The sequence below is a fragment of the Acomys russatus genome, chromosome 27 (assembly GCF_903995435.1).
Source record: "Acomys russatus chromosome 27, mAcoRus1.1, whole genome shotgun sequence".
NCBI classification, from domain to species: Eukaryota; Metazoa; Chordata; class Mammalia; order Rodentia; family Muridae; genus Acomys; species Acomys russatus.
The window spans coordinates 41,491,460-41,513,719 of NC_067163.1; the positions used below are offsets into that span (position 1 = coordinate 41,491,460).

At 38.5% G+C, this 22,260-nt stretch overlaps 1 protein-coding gene across 1 annotated transcript in view; it reads right to left on the reverse strand.

Annotated features, from left to right (window-relative positions):
* Neil3 (nei like DNA glycosylase 3) overlaps window positions 1–22,260 on the reverse strand; it is a 48,507-nt gene that overhangs the window by 24,617 nt on the left and 1,630 nt on the right. The window contains exon 2 of the mRNA XM_051169916.1: window positions 9,564–9,688. Coding sequence (XP_051025873.1) covers window positions 9,564–9,688 — 125 coding nt within the window. The remainder of the gene's footprint in view (window positions 1–9,563; window positions 9,689–22,260) is intronic.

The window sequence follows — 22,260 nt, forward strand, 5'->3', positions numbered from 1 at the left end:
AGCCAATCACTACTTTGGTTGTTTCCAGATAAAACATGAAAGACTGACATAGACATTTTGTGGGTAGCATCCAATGGCAGCCTGAATTTTTCAGCCTCCTTGCAGTTTGGTGGGTTCTTATTGGGCTGCCAGCGCCAAGCCAGCCTGCTATAGGCTTCATTACTTTCCTTGAAGGAAGCATTTGACCTCACTCTAAGCAAATGGTAATAGTTTGCCACTGGGGTGTAAGGGACTGGGTAGACACATGCTGTAATCTAGAGCTCAGTCTTTTGGAGCATGGCGGACAAAGGTGTCCAGGGGTGGGGCCTACACTGATGTCTCAGAAGGCCTTTTTCAGAGTTAAAGCCCATTTCACAATCTCTGCTGCTGCTTAGCTCAGAGTAGCACTGGCCACACTGAGAGGAGGTAAGGAGAGGGGAAGATCAGCATGTGTTCCTCAGGGGCCATGGGGATTCTTAGTGTGTGATGTGGGTAGGACAGATGGGCTGGGGTCAACACTGTCTCTACAGAGCAACCCTACCACAGCCATTCCTGTAACATCCTTCAGGAATTGTTATCCCCCCCCCCCTTTTTTTTTTAACCATTGGGCTTAGTTTCTCCAGCTTTGTGAAAGCAATGTAAGTTGGGAAGAGAACGGGACGGTGTGGGAGGATGTAGATGTGCTTACTGACTGCCTGGGACCATCCCACTGCATCTCACAGGCAGCCTTTAGTCCTAGAGGAAAAGGACCAAGAAGGAAGGTGCTTGGTCTGTGATGGGCACCAGAAGGACCACTCATTGCTGAGTGGCCTCTCAGAGGACCCTGGTGTCCTTACAGCAGGTCAGTAAGGAGCTGGAGTTCTGAAGTCATCAAAGCAGCTAAAAGCAACCACAGCCCACCCAACCCCCAAAATACTCAACTACTTCCTAGATTCACTCAGTTCCACACTCTAAGGACTCAACAGAAAAGTTTTTACCATTTCTAAGTTTAAATATTTATGTAAAGGCTCTTATACAAATGATACGTAAGATTTTATACGTATATGTGCAGTCATATATGTAATATAATAAATATATATACTTATACATGCTTATGTGACAAAAATAAGATTGAGTAGCAACTGAAATAGGTGATAAAAGTAATTTTAGTTAAAATAGGATAATTAAAATGCTAATTATAATAATTTTACATTATATAATTACTCATTGGTATACTGATTGATATGTTAAATGACCTAGTACTAAGGCATGTGAACAGATGAAAAAATTTAAAGGATTTAATGAAAAATTATCAGAGATAAACTCTTCAATGAGCAGATTAGCAAACTGCACTCATAAATGTCACTTAAACATAGAATGACAGAAATAAAACAAAAGGAAAAATGACTGACTTAGACACTTTAAGAAAAAAAAACTCTATGTATTGCTCTTTTCCGTGTCTACTGTTCATTCTTCCTGCAGATTAAAAGTTTTACCAGCTATTTATTCCATTGTGAGACAGACAGACTTCTCTCAATATTGTGCGTCTGCTGTGTTGGATTCTCATAGCTTTGTTCATTTGTTTCCTTTAAAGTCTTTATCGTCCCCTCATTTTCAATACATACTTCTGGTGAGTTTGGAATTCTCAGTTGAGAGGTTTGTTGTTCAGACAATTTAGAGGCTTCCCTGCTGTCTTCTGTCTTGCAGAGTTTCTGATGAAAAGCCCAGTGCGTTTTTCAACTTTGTTTCCTCATATGTCTCTCTTAATCTAGTTGTTTTCAGGATTTCTCTTCATCTGTGGCTTTTAGCACAATGACTAGGAATGTGTGAGGGGTATTTGTTTTTATTTGAGGTTCTTAGAACTTCCACTATATAGGGCTTGCTAGGAAAATTCCCAGCCATTTAACTCTATAAAAACATCTCTTCTTACTTTGAGTTACGGGTACAAGAATTTGTTAGACCATCTGACTTATCACAAATCTTCATTCATTCTGTACAACACTTCTGTCTTTGTTTATCTTTGTGTTGTGATAAGAAACTCTGAGAAAACAACCTAAGATGGAAGAAGGGTTTATCTTGATTCAAGCTTCAAGGGTGCATGCATGTATATTCCTATCATGGCAGTATGTATCCCTACTGAGGAATTATATCCCCATTGAAGTATATCTGCAATCTGAGGCAGTGTATATCCTTACCAAGGCCGTATATATCCCTATAAAAGGAATATCTCTTTCTACCTCTATCTATCTATCTATCTATCTATCTATCTATCTATCTATACATACACACACACACACACACACACACACACACACACACACACACACACACCCGTATAGAGGCAGTCAGAGCTTGAAAATCTGGACACAATGTCTCTGCAATAAGGAAAAAGACAGCCATTTGTGTTCTGCTCAGCTTTTTTATGCAGCCTGGTACCTAAGTTGCTCTTCTTTGGGCTGCGTTTTCATTCAATTAACTTCATCAAGATAATGCTTTATAGGCATGGCCAAAGGCTAATTTCATCTAGTTAATCTTTCACAGGTGTGCCCACATCTTATCTTCCAACCTATCCCATATCCTGTCAAGCTGATAGTCAATATTAATCACCATATTGACTGTTACATTTTTTATGTTATCTGTTTTGCTTTCTTCCTTTCTTCCAAGGCCTCTAAACACAATGAACAAGTCAATAGTGTATCAGTACACATCTACATTAACAATCAGATAGGACAGAAAAATTAACAATTCATTAGGAGACAGTATTATCCTAATACAAGAATCAGAGAGGTATATTAAACATAAAACTTTAGAGCATCTCTCATGAAAACAAATAAAACCATTCTCAGTAAAAGGAATCTAGCAATATATAGAAAGGTTAAACCACCACAATGAAGTAGAGGGTATGATCAGAATATTATAGGAATCAAATTGTATAATTCACCATGTATGTGAAGTGCAAGAAAAAAGGGCTAAAGAAATAGACAGCTCAGCAGTTAAAAGCACTGGATGCTCTTCCAGAGGACCCAGGTTCAATTTGACATGACAGCTTACAACTGCCTGTAACTGCTGTGCCAGGGGAAACAGCTCCCTCACTCATGCAGGCAAAACACCAATGTACATAAAATAAAAATAGATAGATAAGAGAGAAAGAAGAAAAAAACCAGAGCATCAGCCCTGAGTGTGCCCTAAAACACTCTTTTCTATTCCCACCTCAAGGGGGCAATGAAAGACCTGAACATACAGATGAGGGCTTTCTGGAAGGCCATGGAATTAAAACAAAGTAGAAGCATCTAGAACAAATTAATTACCTACAACAGACCTGTTTCCTGAATGTCTGTTGAGTCAGCTAATGCTTGGAAGGCTGGGTATACAAGGGCAAAGGAAGTTGAGTTAACGTCACTGTGCTTTCTAACCTTTAAAACTCTTCTCCCTGCATTAATTGAGAAAAGCAAGGGAACATTATGGAAAGAGCAAGTACTTCTGGTCCAACTACCCGCCACTAGACTCTGTACCAGTGCTGTGGCAGCAGTACTGCAGGGGGATGCTGAAGAGAGGACTAGGGATTCTGGACAGGCACCATGAGGGACAAAGGTGCTTCTTGTCGAGCAGGCCACCACTGGACCTGACCAGTGCTATAGAGCAGACACTGTTCAACTCTTTACCTGTTACCTTCCTTCTTCATAGCTTTCAATAAAGTTTTGTTTTTTTTTTTTTAGCTCCCAATCCACCCTGCTTTGTTTTATCTTGTCTGCCAGTGACCTGTCTTCGCTGCACTAGCGCAACTGTGCTATAGACGTCATATCATATGAACAAGAAAGGTGCTATTTGACGGGAGAAAAAATAAAGCAAATAGCAAAGAGAGTAAGGGAAAGTTATCTCTCAGTCTATTCAACACAGCAGTAGGGTTTCTAGGTAGTGCAACCTAGGGGAAAAGAGAGAAATAAAATATGTTTGGGAAGAAAAGAGTCAACTGTCTCAGTTCACAGATGGCATAAGTGTTCACGTAGATTTCCCAAGTCAAAGCAAAACAAAACACCCTATATATACACCAAGATATAAAAATAAGAAAGTTAGAATGATTCAGGTTAGTGAAGTTGCAGGATACAGGGTCAAGGCACACTCAAAAAATTTTACTAGAAATGAACTGAAAGTTCTGATTTTTAAAAAGTACCTTTACACTGACAGAGATAGTCCACTGTTCTGGATGAGCTTGACTGTCAGCTTGAGGCAGCCTTAGAGGCATCTATGAGGAAGAGCCTCAGCTGAGGACTTGCCTGGGTTAAGCTGGGGCATGGTCTTGGTGACTAATTGGTGTAAGAGGGCCTAGCCCACTGAGTGTAGAACCATCCCTAGGCAAATGATTCTGGGTTATATGAGAGAGCTGGCTAAGCCGATAAGCAGTAAGCTACTAAGCCATGGTTTCTGTTTCAGTTCCTGTTAGGATTACTGCCCAACTTCCCTCAATGATGAACCATAACCTGGAAATGTAAACTAAAATAAACCCATTCTCACCTAAGGTGCTTTGGTTATCATGTTTGTTAGAGCAACAGAATGCAATTAAAACATCTGATATAACTATGCCTGAAACTCGAAACTAGAAACACAGATAAAAGAAACAAAAAGGACCTAATAAGTATGTGTTCTGTGTTAATAGGACAGGACCCTATATTGTTAACCTAACAACAATCACCCAATGATATACAGATTCAATGTAAACTCTGTCAAACCCCAAGTAAGCGTAGACAGACTTTTGTAGCTGAGCATAAAAATTGGAAAATGATAAGAATTAAAATAACAAGGAAAATCCTGAAAGAAAATGGAAATATATTGCTAGTAAAGCATCCTAAATATATATACATATGTAAATTTAATATAGAGCTACCTATGATGGGGAAAACAATAACCAAGCTAGATATCATATGCTACCAAATAATGCCCCCACCTCAGTGCAAAGATTGGACTACATCATTTTAGTTATTGGCAGAACTGTTCCCATAGATTCCTCCCTGAAACATTACAAGCTATGCCCAGTGCTATCCAAACTAGAGAGTAAGACCCCAAAGCTGAAGATATCACACACTTAGGATACAGAACATGAAAAAATCCAGCTGGTATTCAAGTAGAAGTTTTGTCTCTACTGGCTAGTACTGGAAGCTGTGATATAAATAACTAGAAGAGAAAAGTAATGATGAATTTCATCCGGCCATGAACCCTGTGAACTATAGAATTTATCAGCCTGAAAGATATGCCCACTGATGCAATAGTGGCAGGAATGTATGAGAGCAACCAAACACCTTTTAAACTTTGTATTTAAGGCTCACTCTGAGACAGAACCCATACCTGACACTGTTAATGAAGCTAAGAGCCTGTGGCTAAATAGGTCATGGGCCCTAGAGGATACCTACTACTATTATTTTGCTCAATGACCATAGCAATAAAATGCCCCCTGATGACATATTGCTGTACCAAAGATGAGTATATCCCTCAGCCCTAATCAGAGAAGCTTTTTCTTGTCAATGGTAATTAATACAGAGACCCATAACTGGACAACAAAAAGGGAGTAAAAGACTTTAGAGCACTCAACTCTGTATGGGATGTCTTTATCACATCCTTCCCCTCAAGGCTCAGGGACTTAGGTGGAGGTATAGGACAGAGAGATTGTAAGAGCCAGAGGTGGTGGATGACTCCAAGGACACCATGTTTTCTACAGACTACAGGGAAGATGTACATATGAACTCACAGATACTGTGACAGGACGCAGAAGACACACACAAGTTCAAAGCAGACAAAAACCCCAAAATGGAGAGGAGAAAGTCCTATCCCTATCCCAAATAGCCAGGAAGCTATTCACAATTAATAGCTTTTGGGAGAGATCTTTGTGGAGTATTTGGATTATCTCTGGATGTATCAACCAGACTTCAGGGCAGGCCCCATACTTAGAAGTTGAGAGATGCAAATTGAACTCCATTTTTGTTTGTTAAAAGAAAGAGAAAGAGCATGAAGTTTGCTAGGTAGAGAGGGTGAAAAGGCCTGGAAAGAGTTGGGGGAAGGGAATGAATCCAATCAAAATACATTGTACGAAATTCTCAAAGAATAAATAAAATGAATAAAGCAAGATGACTCATCAACCATATTTGTATTTACTTTAATAATACTGTATTATTGATGAGAATGGATACCTGGATCCATTAAAGAATATGGTGAGCTCAGAAATGCACATATGAGGTCAACTGTTTCTCAATAAATTCAAAGAAATTTACTAGAGAAATGGTATATCCTACAACAAAATTGTCAAGATTACTGGATGTAAACAGGAGGGAAGAACAAACAAACAAAAGCACTACAACTCCTGTCCTGCACTCTATCCAAACTTAACCCAGAGCGAACCAATATCCTAAACATGAGTGCCACAAAAGTAAAAATACAAAACTGAAATGAAGCAAGTGAATTTGTAGTAGGGAAAATTTCAAACTTTTTATGAAAATGAGTGATCCAAAGAAGAAGAGAAAATTTAGAAGTCATTAGTATTAAAGATAGTTGATCTTCAAAGGACACGATAAAGAAGATGAAGAGACATGACACAGACAAGGAGCAATTACTTGCCAAACATACATCGGAAAAAACAGCCTTACATCCAACAACATATACGGGGTTGGAGATAATGGCTCAGTGAGTAGGAACACTTGCTTTATATAAGCATGAAGACCTGAGTTTGAATCCCCAGCACCCTTGTAGAACACCAGGCATGCCTGTGAATATAGATATAGCGCATGGGCAGAGACAGCGGATTTCAGGAGCTCATTGGACAAATAACAGAGGTCAAGTGGCAAGTTCAGTGAGAGCTCTTATATCAAGACAATATAGTGGAACCCTGTTGTTCCTGACATTTTCCTCTGGTTTCCTCACATGTATACATGGGCACATATCAATAGTCACACACATGTATTACACACACACATACAATCTTACACAGTCTTAAAAAGAAGCCCACTCCAAGGGCTGGAGAGATGGCTTAGTTTTTAAGAGCACTTGGTGCACCTTCAGAGGACGTGGGTTCAGTTCCTTACATATGATGGCTCACAGACATCTCTATGTTCTATCCCAGGGACTTCAGTGGCCTCTCCTGGCATCATAGGGCATACATACACATGGTGAGCACAAATACATTAAGGCAAAACACCCATGCATCTTAAAAGTTTTAAAAAAAATCAAATTAAAAAAAAAGGTAGTCCAATAATGGCAGAAAACCCAAACTCTCACCATAAAATGTCCAAATTTCTTGTGAATATGGTCATTCCAGTCGATGACGAATTTCCCAAAAAGCATTTTCCCCAAAACCAAGTGAGGCATGTGTTTGAACGCAAAGCATTTATGATTCTGACGAATATGGTTTAGTTTAGAATTCTTATCATATTTTGCCATCCAAGCATGGTAACCTGAGATTGTTGGTACCAAGATAAAATGGGAAACTTGTCCCCTCACCTCCACATGTGTGTTGTGTCATATATGCTTACATGTACAAGCACATACCAACAATAGATGCAAAAATTATTTTGCTTTGTTTTAATTGAAGAGAGTGTTCATATAGATATTAATCCTGCAATACTGCAACTATGTCTGTAAAAGAAATGCGTAAGAAATACTGTTTAGTGTTCCATGGTACTATTACGATCCCTTGGATAAAGCTTTTACTAACAAATAATAACTCTGTAATTTGAATTTTTTCTTAAGTGTAGCTTTTGATATAGCAAAATCTTAATATAGTTACCATAGTATGTTGGAATGGACCATAGTATTATTATCTTATAATATATTCTACTTTCACAAGCAAATGAATCCCTGAAGATTGGTAATTTCCCTGTTTGTGAACAGGCATTATGACTAAAGTTCAGAGGGAAATTGATCACTCCAATCTTGGTATTTGGATAACTGAAAGAAATATTCTAAGCATGTTTCTTGCTCTCTAAGATGAAGACAAGTACTATGGCCAGAAAGCAAGTCAAAACAGTAGACTACATTTTAATCCACAGCTCACAGACCTGCAGTTTCACACAAAGATCATCTCTCTTTGATTGAGCATCTTATTCCCTAAGATCCATAGGTCAGGACTGCGTTGTTTTTTTTTTTTTTTTTTTTTTAAATTAAAGTCATATTGTGATGTGGGATGCACTTGAGTTTTGATTGCTAAGTTCAGATTCTAGCAGCTGCCTGACAGTGACCTTGAGATGTTTAGCAGAATAGTCATTAGGGCTGCAGAAAATTCAAAGTAAGCAAGCCGGTGAATTTTTCCCTACCCACATATTGAGATAGGTACTCTCCAGGGATGACACTAGTTCACGTAGCTTGAAGATGTGATTGCCCTTGTTTAGAACTTCATGGAACACTTACTGACAGCCGTTCAGTGAGAAATGATTTCCCCCTTATCAGTCTGGTGGGGACCATTTGATAAAAAGCCTCCCTCTCATCCTACCAAAATAAATCTACACTTAACACCAAGAATCAATAACATATCAATGTTTTCAACCCATCATCCATGGATCCCGTTGGGTATGACTCTGTCTAGAGCTAAGTGTTTTCAACCACATCTATCTACTGAGGTAATAACGTAACTGGCAATACATCATTCCTGCATGAACCAGCGGACATATGCTGATGTTATCAATTCCAGACAAAGGAAAACCATGAACTGACAATGTGGCCCAAGGACAGAAGCTGCTGACAAGTAAGAGAACACCTCAAAGGAGAAGCAATTACAGAAACCTGAGATGCAATAAATAACAGAGTCGTGTCTCCTCTAGGAGTGTTTTTCACCTTCAGTTAGAAGCGCGGGGTCCAGGAACAACTCTTTCCTTGTAAGGTGATAACTGGCCAATATCTTAAAGGAACACTGAGAAAGATCCCAGGAAGCACACCTATACTCACAGTTTGCAAAACCTGAGGCTAGCCTCTAAAAACCACATGGTAATTTGACAGACACATTAACAGTCACACCTATTTCATTTACCTGAAAAAAGTTAAACAGGCGGTCATGCAAGTCTAATTGTTAGCAAGTCAATCAAGGCCATATATATGGTTTGTCCTTTGCCACTATATTAACTGCACATTCCCATAAGAATTCCGAAATGATGGATAACTTAGTATGTCTGTGGGAAATGTGTGACTCCTTTAAGTTCCCACGTTCCTTTCAGAACTTCAGAGGACGAGGACATAAAAATACAAAAAAAATCTAGTGATGCACTTAAACCAAACTGGAGTCTGTCACAAATGCAAAATAACCTATGTCATAGAAAAAAAATCAATATTTGCCAAAAATCAAAGGAGAAGTGTAGCTCTGGTATTTTAGAGAAGCCCTGGTAGCCTATTTATATATATATATAATTTTAAGAGAAACAAATCGACTGGCCTACAAGTAATGATAACATCACAATGCATTCTTCTTGTACTTATTTCTTTCCATAATAGAGCTCCAGCCTTTCACACTGAAGCTCCCTTAAACTTGGAACACTTTCCACATGATTAAATGTAAAACCTGGCAAACAGCACACAAAGTCTTCCACCCACCTTAAACATGGAGCAGCATGATGTATTGGACAGGTTTATCTTACCGTAAAGCTCTTGGGCCAAAGTACATAAACAGCTCCTTCCCCAAGGTTTCCACGCCACTGTAAGCATATCCATTAAACAGGCTCAAGAATTTCCAGCCAGAATCCGTAGCATTCACTGTAGCAGTCTAGTAGAAAATACATACACACACATATGCAAACTAAACACTATTACAACGCAATTCTTAAATCCAGTTCTACTATTCCATGACCAGGTTCATTCCTAGAAGAAAAGTGACCTCTAACAAGTCAAATAATGCAATTACCCATTTACATATATTTTGTGCAATTACTATGCAGTCACTGGAAAAAGAGAATAGTCAATTTTTTAATTGAAAAATAAAAGTCACTGTAAATAATGAAGATGACCTTTCCCAAGACCATATTGTGCTTGTGTGCTTGCATACAATTACAGGAAAGCTCCAAGAATGTTGTAGAACTAACAGCTAGATTATAAAACTCTCCACTTCTCAAATTCTGTATCAAGTTCCTTGGAAGGAACAATCCAATCAGGTTGGATTGCTAAAAGTGATGAATAAAAAGAAAGCAAAGATTTTAACTGTACTGGTGATATTTAGGCAAGCAAAGGATAGTTAAGTCAAAAATCCACAAGAAAAGAGACAAGCAGCAAAGCCCAGAAGCCAGCCTGTGGTGTATAGGCATTTAGGAAAGCTAAGGAATAAAACCTCCCCTTCCCATGGTCTGTAGGAGCCTAGAACCAAAGGCTGGCACCCAGATCCGCCCCATTCAACCCCATAATGTCAACACAAAGAAAAGGAAATTCATGTCCCCACCAGCCTTCCAAAAGCAAATGAAATAGTTAGTATTATAACTCATGTAATTGCACACATGATGCAAAATGTAAGTACAAAGTATAGGTTCTTTTGATGGGGGAGGTAAGGAATGGGATTTGGCTTAGATGTTGGTAATGTTTGTTTCCTTAAGCTGCACAGTATGTACACTAGTGTTCTGTATATTGTGCTTTACTATTTAGATGTTTCATAGGCATCATTTAATGGACACTCAAAATTTAATAAAAATATTAAGTTTATTAATAAATAAATAAAGATAGAATAAGGGAGGATGGAGAAGATAGCTCAGTGATTAAGAGTACTTGTGGCTGATGCAGAAGTTTGAATTTAGCTCCTAGCATCTATAAAAAGAAACTCATAATTAATTCCAATTCCAGAGGATCCCATGCCCTAGGCCTTCTAGATGTATGGTCCTTGTTTGGTGCATCAGTCTCTGCCAGCTCCCCTGGGCCCAGATTGGTTGGCTCTGTTGGTCTTCTTGTGGAGTTCATGTCCCCTCTGGGTCCTTCTATCCCACCACTCTTCCTTAACACTCCCTGCCCTCTGCCCAAAGTTTGGCTGTGAGACTCTGCTTCTGCTTTTATCCCCTGCCGGGTGGAATCTTTCAGAGGACCTCTATGGTAGGCTCCCTACCTGTTCTCTCTCTTCAACTGCTTCCACTGTCTATTCTATTTGCCCTTCTAAATGAGAATTAAGCATCCTTCCTAGCCAGAAACTGGAAACAACATAGATGTCTCTCAACTAGAAATGGATAAATGGTGGTACATCTACACAATGGAATACTGTTCAGCTATCAAAAAAAAGGACTTCGTGAAATTTGCAGGAAATGGATAGAGCTGAAAAAGATCATCCTGAGTGAGGTAAAGCAGACCCAGAAAGATACACAAGGTATATACTCACTAATAAGCGAATATTAACCATGTAATACAGGATGACCATATTGTCTTTGTTTCTTTTTTTTTTTTTTTTTTTTTTTTTTAAGAAACTATGGTGTTTATTTCTGAGAAATAACAAGCTGATGTATAAGAAGACTGACAATAGTGACCATTCTTCTATTAAAGGTTGTGATAGACATAAATCATGCCAGAATTTTCCATTGGCTAAAGTTCAAGGAACTTTAAAGAGTTTTTAAATGTCTTCTATCTTCACCTTTTATTTTTCTTTTTTTCCCTCGGGTTTTTGAGATGTGTGTCGTTATACAGCCTTGGCTATCCCAGAACTCACTACGAAGACCAGGCTAACCTCGGACTCACATAAATCCTCTTGCCTCATTCTCCCATGTGCTGGTTATTAAAAGCATGAGTCACCATAACTGGTTTAGGTCTTATCTTCTGTGGTAAGTAATGGGGAATTGGTTACAGGCTCAGAATGATTGATAAACACGTACAAACAATGTTTAAATGCAAAAGCCTCCAACTTCTGCATAAAACAAAGGAAGAGCCCAGGGAATTTTAGCATTAGGAATTACTGGTCCAGCTGTCACTGGTCCAGTCCTTAGAACTTCTGCTTCTGAATTCTCTTCCAGAAATGAACTCAAGGACCTATGAATGATTGTCAAGTACTAGCAAGGCAGGCTAGAGTACTCAGAGAAGGGAAAACATAAATTCACATCTGCTTTGTTTTTATAAATGAAGATGTAACTATCCTAAATTTATAAACAAGAGTCTTGCTTTTCTATCTCCTGGAGTCCCTAAGCCACTTATATACACTTCAAACCAAGTACAGACTACAATAGCAGATTTCAAGGTACGTTTCCATAGCAACCAATTAGTATGTACAAAGTCCTTTAAACTAGCCAGGACACTTTTAAGATGATGAAATACAGAGCAGACATAGATGTATTATAAGTAACTTTTGTCTAGGTATGAATTAGGCCACATTTTCAAGATCCCAGATTTTAAGTCTTACTTTCATTTTAATTTTTCACTTATAAGTTAATGGCTCAGTGGAAAACATGCCAATGAGCAAAAGTCCTCTTTTGTGCCACAGACAGAATTCTGCCTAAAACTAGGCAAGTTTGGATACAGGCAGAGTCAACGCCCAAACTCTGCCAAGACAGGGTAAGAAAGTCTTCAATAGTTCCTGCCTCAGGTATGTCTGTCAGATGTATTGGGCCAGAAGGCTGGAGATGATGCTCTAACATTATAGAGAGTTTTGGGTGACTGTTCAGGCAGTAAACTGTCTTTGCCATTTTTTCGTTTTGGAAGCTGCTAACCTGCACTTCAGGTTCACTTAGGTAATTAAATTTTATTCTTTCTCCACTAGGCCAAGGGGTATGTCTCATGAAAGTCTTCACTTACCAGGAAAATGGGATAGTGGTGAGGACATCCTAAGGTGGGAGAAATATAGGAGATAGGGAAATAGATGGATCCAGAGGGCCCTAGAAACCTACAAGAAGAACACTATGATGGGCAGATCTGGGTCCATGGGTTCTGCTCGATCTACGGCACCAACCAAGGACAATATGTGTAGTCATCATCAAACCCCTACCCAGACTGAGCCAAGGGACAGAATATTCTCCACAGTTAAGTGGAGACTGGGGACTGACTTTCACACAAACTCTGGTGCCCCTTATTTGGCCATGTCCCCTTGATGCGGAGGCCCAATGGCACTCGGAGGAAGGATAGCAGACTACCAAGAAGAAACTTGATACCCTAGCATCATATTCAAGGGGAGGAGGTCCCCATCAGTCACAGTCATAGGGAAGGGGAATGAGGTGAAAGTGGGAGGGAGAGAGGAATGGGAGGATGCACGAGAATGGGATAGCAATTAAGATGTAATATGAATGATTTTATTTTTCAATTAAAAAAAAACAAAAAAATTTTTATTCCTTCTCAAGGCTCTGATGGGGTTGAAGACCAGTTTAGTCTTACAATTAAGCTTAGCTGATTAGAGGTTAGGATGTTTTAAATTAATAGAGATGAGATATGATCGACATTGATTTTCCCTCAGAATTTTAGACTGAACAAGATAGGAAAGATGGTTACTTCAAGTTTTTCAAATACAAATAGTCAAACCACTATGAATGTAACACACAGTTCGTGATTATTTCAAGGTTCTTCCTGCTGTATGTAGTTTATTTTATTTATGTGTAATAATATAATGTATATGTTAAAAAAGAACTATAATAAAAAAAAGAAAATAAATAAATTAATGGCTCAGAACCTTGTTTCTCTACCACTCCAATGCCAACTACATCTTATCCAGTCCTACAAATTTTTCATTATATCTAGTTTTAAACATACATACTCTTTTTTATTTAGGGCTGTTCTAATTCTGAATGTGATGTTAGGGCTTCCAACAGAGTGTCAATTATGAATTGCACCCCCATTTAAAGCACGTACACACACACACATGTGCACACACACACACACACACACACACACACACTCATATCTAGCAGGTTCACCAGTTCTTGGTTCAAAGGGAAATAGTTACTTGAGCTTTAAGTTCATTCAGCCCAGTTTTCACAAGTTAAACAGCACATTGCTTCCCTTTCTTTCCTTACATGGGAACTCACACAATTAGACAGTCCTCACCCCATCTACTTCCCCGCCCAGACTTTTTTTTCCTTCTTTCCTTCACCCAATTCTGACTTCACCTTGTTTTATAATGGCTCTTGGCAAAGACTCAGATGCTGTCACCATACTGAATAAAGTAGTCAATGAGTCCTAATTGTCTCATGTGAAGTCTCCTCAAATTGCTAAATTAACAGCTTTGACACAAACTTACATCATTTACTGAAAAACTGTAGAAACCAGCAGCAACGACAGTTCATGTTATTCTCTTCACTTTGTCTACGACTGACATTCTCTGACAACCAAAATGGTACATGACATCTAGAAAGACAACCCTTTCCACTAAAAATGGCCGATTCATGGCTGTTTAATTGGATTAGTTCATTTCAGAAAAGTTTATTGACTTCCTTGTATATTTCAGGCTGTGTTCTAAAAGCTAGGCATATATCAATACGTAAAACAAATTAAATTACTCCACATTGTAGAGTTTATACTCTGGTGGGGAAAAGATCATGAGAGGGGTGAAAGAAGAAGGTTAGGGGATTTGGGGGCAGCAGGTTGCAGTTGTAAAGGGAGACACCATAATCTCACTGGGGAATTGGCAATTGATCAAATTGTAAATGAGGTGGGGGAGAAAGCCATGGCTTTGGAGAAAGGAATTCAGTACAATTCCTTTCTTGTGTCACAGGCCAGGTTGGCCACCATACAGAGGATTAGTGGATGAGATAAGTGAGATTTGACATATAAAAGGGATCAGATTGTGTGGCCCAAGGTCCAGTTTAAGGAGCGGCTTTTTCTCCTTAATGGAATGGAGCAAAAATATGACCTACATTAGTATTTTAAATGCACTCAGTGGCTGCTGGATAGAATTTTGGCTGAAGGAGTTAAAGGTAAAAGCTTGAATATTACTTATTAGACAACTACAAAGATCCAGCTAGGAAACACAAGCATCTGGACCAGTGAGATGTAGCTATACTAAAATGGCCTAATTTTTAAACATATATTGAAAGTCAAACAAAGTATTTGCAGATGTACTGAATGTGGAACAGGCGAGTCAGAGATCGAGATGATGAGTTTGGGGCCCAGATAATAAGAACGAAGTCATAAAGGTAGAAAGCATAGAGGAGTGGAAAAAGAAGGCTTGGTTTTAGACATGTTAAAGTTGAGGTGTCTGTTAGGAAAGCATCAAGATGATAAGTATGGGATTCTGAGGTGTAGGAGATGTTTGAGCTTGAAGATATAAATTTTGCTCAGTGTTCTGCCAAGAAACTGTCTAAAACAGCGATGTTAAATGAGATAGAAGGGACGGTGTACAGATAAACAGCATAGGCACACCAAAGGGGTAGGGTACTCTGAGTTAAGCTATTGGGAGGAAGAAGAACCGGCTAAGAAGGCTTAGGATGTTACGGAGAAGAGAACAAGGAAGCTGCAAAGGAGACCAAGCCGGCAGCTAGCAAGGCAAGAGCAAACCCCAGCAAGCGTGGCATTCCAGGAGCATCTGAAAAACACATTTCCAAGATGAGGGCACGTCAGAGGCTACTGACAAACCAACTAAGACAAAATCTGACCCTGGACTCTGGACTCAGCCACACAGGAGTAATTTATAGCAAGAGTTTTAGAGATGTAGCAATGGCAGAAACCTGATTAGGGCACCAGGGCTGAGATACCATAGAGAAGAGGAATGGCTGCAGGGAGACAGAGGGAATTCACAGTGTATAGGATACAGAATAAGAGAGGAAATGGAGATAAGAGAATTTTTGTTTGTTTTGAGATGACTCATGTTTGTGCATTGGTGGGAAAGATTCAGTAATGGAATGCGATCACACAATAGAGCAGCTGCAGCACCATTTTTCACAAGCGAGAAGGTTCAAGGTCACACACAGTTTAGTATCAGGATGGAGGGCAGACAATACAGGTATAAACGGGAGTCAGTATGAAGTCATGCAATTGCTATTTATCTACTGATTGATTAGGTTTTCTGAGTAAACTAGGAAATAAGGTCATCAACTAAGAGAAAAACAGGACCCAGGGATCCAGATCCTTAAAAATGACATGTAGTATGTGGTAATGTTACTGTAACTCATCATTCTTAGGTTGAAGTCAGTGTCTTCACACAATGGTGTCACCAGCTCCATCCTATTGTCTAAAATCTGACAAAGGCTAGTGGCCCAGCTCAATCTCATCAGTCCATAGCCCTAATGTCACTGAAAGAAAATGCTCTCAGTGCACTACTTAGTTTGTGCTTACCCACATGGTAACTCTCCTGATGTTTTCTTTGTTTGTTTGTTTGTTTGTTTGTTTTTATCTTACAGATTCTGAAAGCCAGGCCAGGGTCTGACAGGTGTTTTATACCTTATACCAACAACTGACTCAATGTCAGAACACTAAAATTTAACTCAGCAGCAATGGATCTCTGTTTATGGATGTAATTGGAGAACCAAAATATTTACAAGTAAAACTCACATCTAATTTTTGGTACCTTTTAATGCTAAACTATCATATGACATATACTACAAAACCAACCTAAAAAATAAATAAATAAATAAATAAATAAAAGAGTAGATAGGAATTTTAATGGAAGTCTGAACTTTTGACCCAATATTAAAATATCCAGGGCTTCAATTATACATGTTAGGGAGAAATGTAAATCATTTTCACATTGATAACCATTCTAGATTTCTCTCAGATAATTTCTAACCATGGGCTAAATGACTATACAGAGCATACAAAGAGGAAAATATGGTTCCATGTACAGTCTATAAAGAACACATTAAAAACGCCACACTCAGGAGTTGATTTTAACAAATTGTTTGCCCTGTACCCCTACACACACACACACACACACACACACACACACACACACACACACACACACACACACTGTAATCACTCAAGACAGCAAGGATTTTCTTAGAGCATCAATCAGTACAGCTATTATTCATTATCAGAAATTGTAGAAATATCTAAACATGAAAATTTTGACCATTTAGTATTATAAAGCAAAGTTTGGGTGGACTGTCCTTCAAACCTTTATGATCACTGGACCACAAGCTTATTAATAACTTGGAGGAGACCATATTCCCTTGCACATCAATTCTGTTGTGCCTAGGAGGAGGGATCCAAAAATATAAAGGCCAATATACTTAAAATGCATGAGACCATTATATATCTTCACACAGCTGTCAGTGAAAAGTGAAATATGCTGTTGTGGCTGAGAGAGCCTCAGAGAGCTTCAAACAAAATCCTTAAAGGTATAATACATGTCTCATTTGCTCTACTGGTATTTTATCCTATTTTCCATAGCTAAAAACAATATTCATTACGACATCAAAGAAAAATTGAAAACTATTATGAAATTAAGGGGTCCACCAGGTTGAAAGAATGTTTATGACCCAATAAACATCAAAAGTATAACGTAGGTGGCACCAGAAGGGCAGGCAGAGGAATGAGCAGAGATGTGGGAACTATTTATGTATGGAAAAACAATGACCTGAAACTATCAAATGACTTCAGCACAGCAAAAAGTCATCCAGCCACAGATGCTGTGTGACCTTAGCTTCAGTGTTTTAAAGAACTGGCTTTTTTTTTAACCTGATGAGGTATTTGGGAATTAAGTAAAATTTTGATATAGTTCCATATATATATAAATATATGTGTATATATATACACACACATATGGACATATACATATGTATAATATGTATGTGCACACACACACACACACACACACACACACACACACACACACACACACACACACACACACACACACAAACCTCCCTGGCTCTTACATTTTCCTAGTTGCCTGCGTGAGGAGCTGAGTAATCTTGAGGCTTTCTGCTGGCCACACTTAGCACAGGTGTGCTACTGCCATGGTACTTATACACTGAATTATTATGTATCTGTGACTTGTATTTCTCCCCTGTGTATATAAGTTCCCTGGGGATGGTGACTGTGTTTAGCTAATATCCCCAAAGGTTTTCTACAACGTTTGGGGATATTTGTAACATTCTTGGAATTAAATGGGCCCTTTGTCCCTTCCCTCCTAAACCCAGGTTTGCATTTAAAATTTAGGACTACTGTCTCTACCACCATGCCCTTTTTACAATTACCATAACAAAAATTTCTTGACAAAAAAAGAAAAGAAAAACCCATTTATTTCCTAATTATCTGCCAGGAGAATGAAGACAATTCTCATTACTCTCTGCTCTATGGAAGTAAAGGTCTATTCCTATTTCCTCTACTTTTCCATAAGGTAAAGACAACTTTATACTCCAGTGGACCTTTTCCAGTCAGATTCACTCATGTTTAGCAACTAATCTCAAAGAACCCCCAAATACTATGCCTCCATCTTTCTTACAGGTCTGCTTGGCATCCAAACAACAGCTTTAAAAAGTATACTCAGATACTTCATTTTTGAGGGAAAATTATATGGGTTAAATTAGGGTTATCAATTGTGCAGGTGCTTTACCCAAGACAACTGATTCCTAAGACAGTGTCTTTTTTTTTTTTTTTTTAATAATCAAGTACACATAACACCTGGGACAAAATAAAAATTTCAGCCCTGCTTGACGTACGTATCACAAGGACCTTCATAGACTTTTCACTGCTTCTTCTGTATCATCTCATTTTATGAGCTTCTTGCATATATCCTGGGCAAGGCTTTTGCAATAAACTCAAGATATTTACAAGATATTCACTTGTCCTGCTGTGGAATCTAAGGTTATCACCTCATTCTATAAGCTTCTACTGCCCAGACAAATTCAAAAATTAATTTCCAGAAGGCTATTATCTTAGCTATATCTAGACACAATTGCCCAATACGTACTTGACTTTCTCATGTTGACCCTTATAATCCTGTTACTGTGTTATTTGAACATTTGAACCTTTTCTTTCTCTGTCTGAAATAGAGATGAAAATCTCCTTTGCCACAACTGTAAGTATGATTGAGTAGGGTTCACCTCCCCATTTTCCAGTGGCTTAATAATATGAAATCTTCAAAACAACATATATTTTCAGAGACAGCACATGATTTATTGTGCTGATTACCATTTATCTCGCCTATCCGTGGGTGAACCAGGAAGATGAACTTTGCACAGCAGAATAAGACTTTTTCCTAGACAAATGTTTTGACTCTCATTCAGTTGCATATTGTTGCTGCATAGAACGTCCTATTCACTTTCATAGTCTCAGTAACACACGTTTTAAAATTATAGGTCATTTGTCTATCGATCTAACCCCTCAAAACCCCTAATCTCAAAGATGATTCCTAAGATCCAAAATAATGCCGTTAGGACCACACATGAAAAGGTGTTCTATGCCCTTGAGGACTTTTGTGGAGCCTGTACCTCGCCTAATGAGATCAAGAGATCACATACTCTTCATAACAGATGAGGGAGTTCTTACATATTCTAATATAATTGGGTCTGCTGAGAAAGCTGTGCTCCGGGAAAAAGAGGAGCAATCACAAGAATGTTTAGTTTGCTAAATACGATTGTAAGAGTTTTTAGGTCCTCTAACTTAACCTTGACCAAATAGAGTAATATATGCATGTAAGCATCTCCAGATGAGGATGTAACAAAAGTAGCGATGGCTGGATGTTCTTTGCAGCATCAGGAACGGTGTTGGGTCAAAGCTACAGCAGTCATGGACAACTCAGAACCCTCATTTGTAGAAAAAAAATAGAATCTACTTCATTACCCTTCATTTCCTGAGTCCATGTGAGTGCTATTATAATAATGACCTTGAGTCTCTGGAAAAGTCATTATCAGTATCCATGTAAAAGGCAAGAACTATACGATGCATGCTCCATAAAAGTTATAGGGAACCCATTTGGATATTTAATTAGCTCATTCTTTCAAATAAAAGGCAAGAACATCTATAATTTTTTTTCTACTTTGAACAAGGGGGAAACTTTTGCTATGGGGCTTTTGTACTTTGACGTAGTGCATGTCTCCAAGTGACATGTACAACTAAAGGTTCACATGGTCATAATAAGAGGCCCTAGATAGACTTAAAAAAAAATACTTAGCTGTTTTATATTATTCAAAGCTTTGCTTTTCTCTATCCATTCATATTTCAATGCCTAGTTTGTTCTTGAGGATCTAAAGTATCATATAGATGATTAAATGTAGGTAACATATTATAGGAATCATCAGAACAAGCAGTGCATGTTTCAAAGTGATGAATGCTTATAAATAGACTGCTTCATTTTTTCGTGAAAGGCGATTGGAAATGCATGAAGATTACACGCTGATTTCACTGAAATGCCGTACCCACCCAACAATTAAAATTGGAGGATGGACTCTTTAAAGCTCATTAGTGAGACATGTTCATTTACATTCTGATATTGTTTCCTACCAGAGGGGCCACAAACTCCAGCAAGGATTGACCGATAGGACGTGCTCACACAGTTGCTTGATTTTTTTTTTTTAACAAGACAGTGGGCCACAACTTAGAGAAGTGACACCGTGTGTGGATGACTGGCAGATGCCAAGATCATCTACAGGGAGGCTTCCTCAAAATAAGGACCAGTAGTCGGGCTGGAGAGAGGGCTCAGGGGTTAAGAGCACTGACTGTTCTTCTAAAGGTCCTGAGTTCAATTCCCAGCAACCACATGGTGGTTCACAACCACCTATAGTGTGATCTGATGCCCTCTTCTGGTGTGCAGGTGTACATGCAGATAGAGCACTCACTCATATTCATAAAATAAATAAATCTTTAAAAAAAAAAAAGGACCAGTAGTCACAGAGGGAGAGGAATGAGTGGGTTTTCTACGGACTTGAACCTAGAACAAAGAGGAATGCTGTGTGATAAACCAAGTATGTAGTTCACTCTGAGGTAAGATATTTTATGTTTGGTTTTTTTGGAATAATGCTTATCTGAAGTTTGAACCTTTTATTTTAAGCGGCCACTTAATATTTCTTTAGTCCTCCACATTGTTATTTTTCATATTTATTGTACTGTAAAGAATACAGTGTGCAATTACTTTTAAATGCTGCTCTGAGGAAACTAATCATTTCAAGCCAGTAGTAGAAACATTAAATAGCTTTAGCCTAAGAAATGGGGATCGTCTATTACAATAAGGATCTTGCCAGAAGTTTGTGACAATTTTATTTTATTTTAATGAAATCTGGTATAGATCCAACATCCCTCTCAAGTGCAAGAGACTGTTGATATTTACCCGGGTTATTATTATGCTTTTTAGATCAAAGGCCCAGAACATGAAGTCAGAACAGAGTATTTAGAAATCCACTGAAAGCCACATTATTAATTCCATATTGATTTTCAATCCAGTGTCAATAGAAGCAGATCCTTCATTCTAATCACAGAGCTCTATTCCGATAATTAGCTCTTCTTTCTATTAAGGCATTATCCATAATAGCTTTAAATGCAGGGCTATTTATTTGTGGAACATAGCTTAGTGAGTAGTGTTGCCAAGTGACTCTAATCATTGCTCAACCATTAAAGAAGCACTTATATTAGGTTATGAAGATGCACCCTTTGGTGCCATCCGAACACAAGAATGAAGGGAATTATCAGAGCAGATAATTGACTGAGGTGAACAAAATGTAAATGATGAAGGACACCGCCTAAACCCAAGGTCATCCTTCCTCAGTTAATAAGAAATCGCTATCACGCACAGAGCCTTATGGTGCGCCATCGCATTAACCAGTCTATTACTGAATCTTTTATTACTGAGAGTAGCTATAACACACATAAAAGTGTTGGCTTCAGAGGCTGAAGGGATAGCAAACCTTGGCCCTCCATCTTACAACATGTGGTAGTGTTCAAGCGATTTAAACTCACCTTGAGCCATCACGTTCCTTTTCCATAGCACCGAGTTTATCTTTACTGTAATATTATTCTCTCTCGTGACTAAACTGTACTTCATGTTTTGCCACAGATAATCAAAATGAACTTTAAATGAACTGTTAATACTACTTTGTCTAAACACCAATGAGCTGATTATTAAAAACATAATCTTGGTTTCTTGCGACAGGAAATTTATTTTTATAAATAATATTTTTATAAGAAACAAAAGAGGTTTTATTTCACCAGCAACTAGAAAAGAGTATATCACAAAACATTGTTGTTGAATGACATAAATCAACGCATCAGTAGGATGTTCACATCTTAGGCATTGCCAAATACTAGTTTTTATTTCTAAAATAGTGACTGGCTTCCTCAAGGTTCCCCATGATGCCTAAGATAAAGTCCCCAATGTGAAGCATTTGAGATGGCTCAGCAGTTAAAGGCACCTGCCACTAGGGCTAAAGATGAGAGTTTGGTTTGGTCCCTGGAACTCATACTAGGTAGAAGAACCCACCTTGCCAGTTGTCCTGACTTCCACACGTGCTGTGGCACACA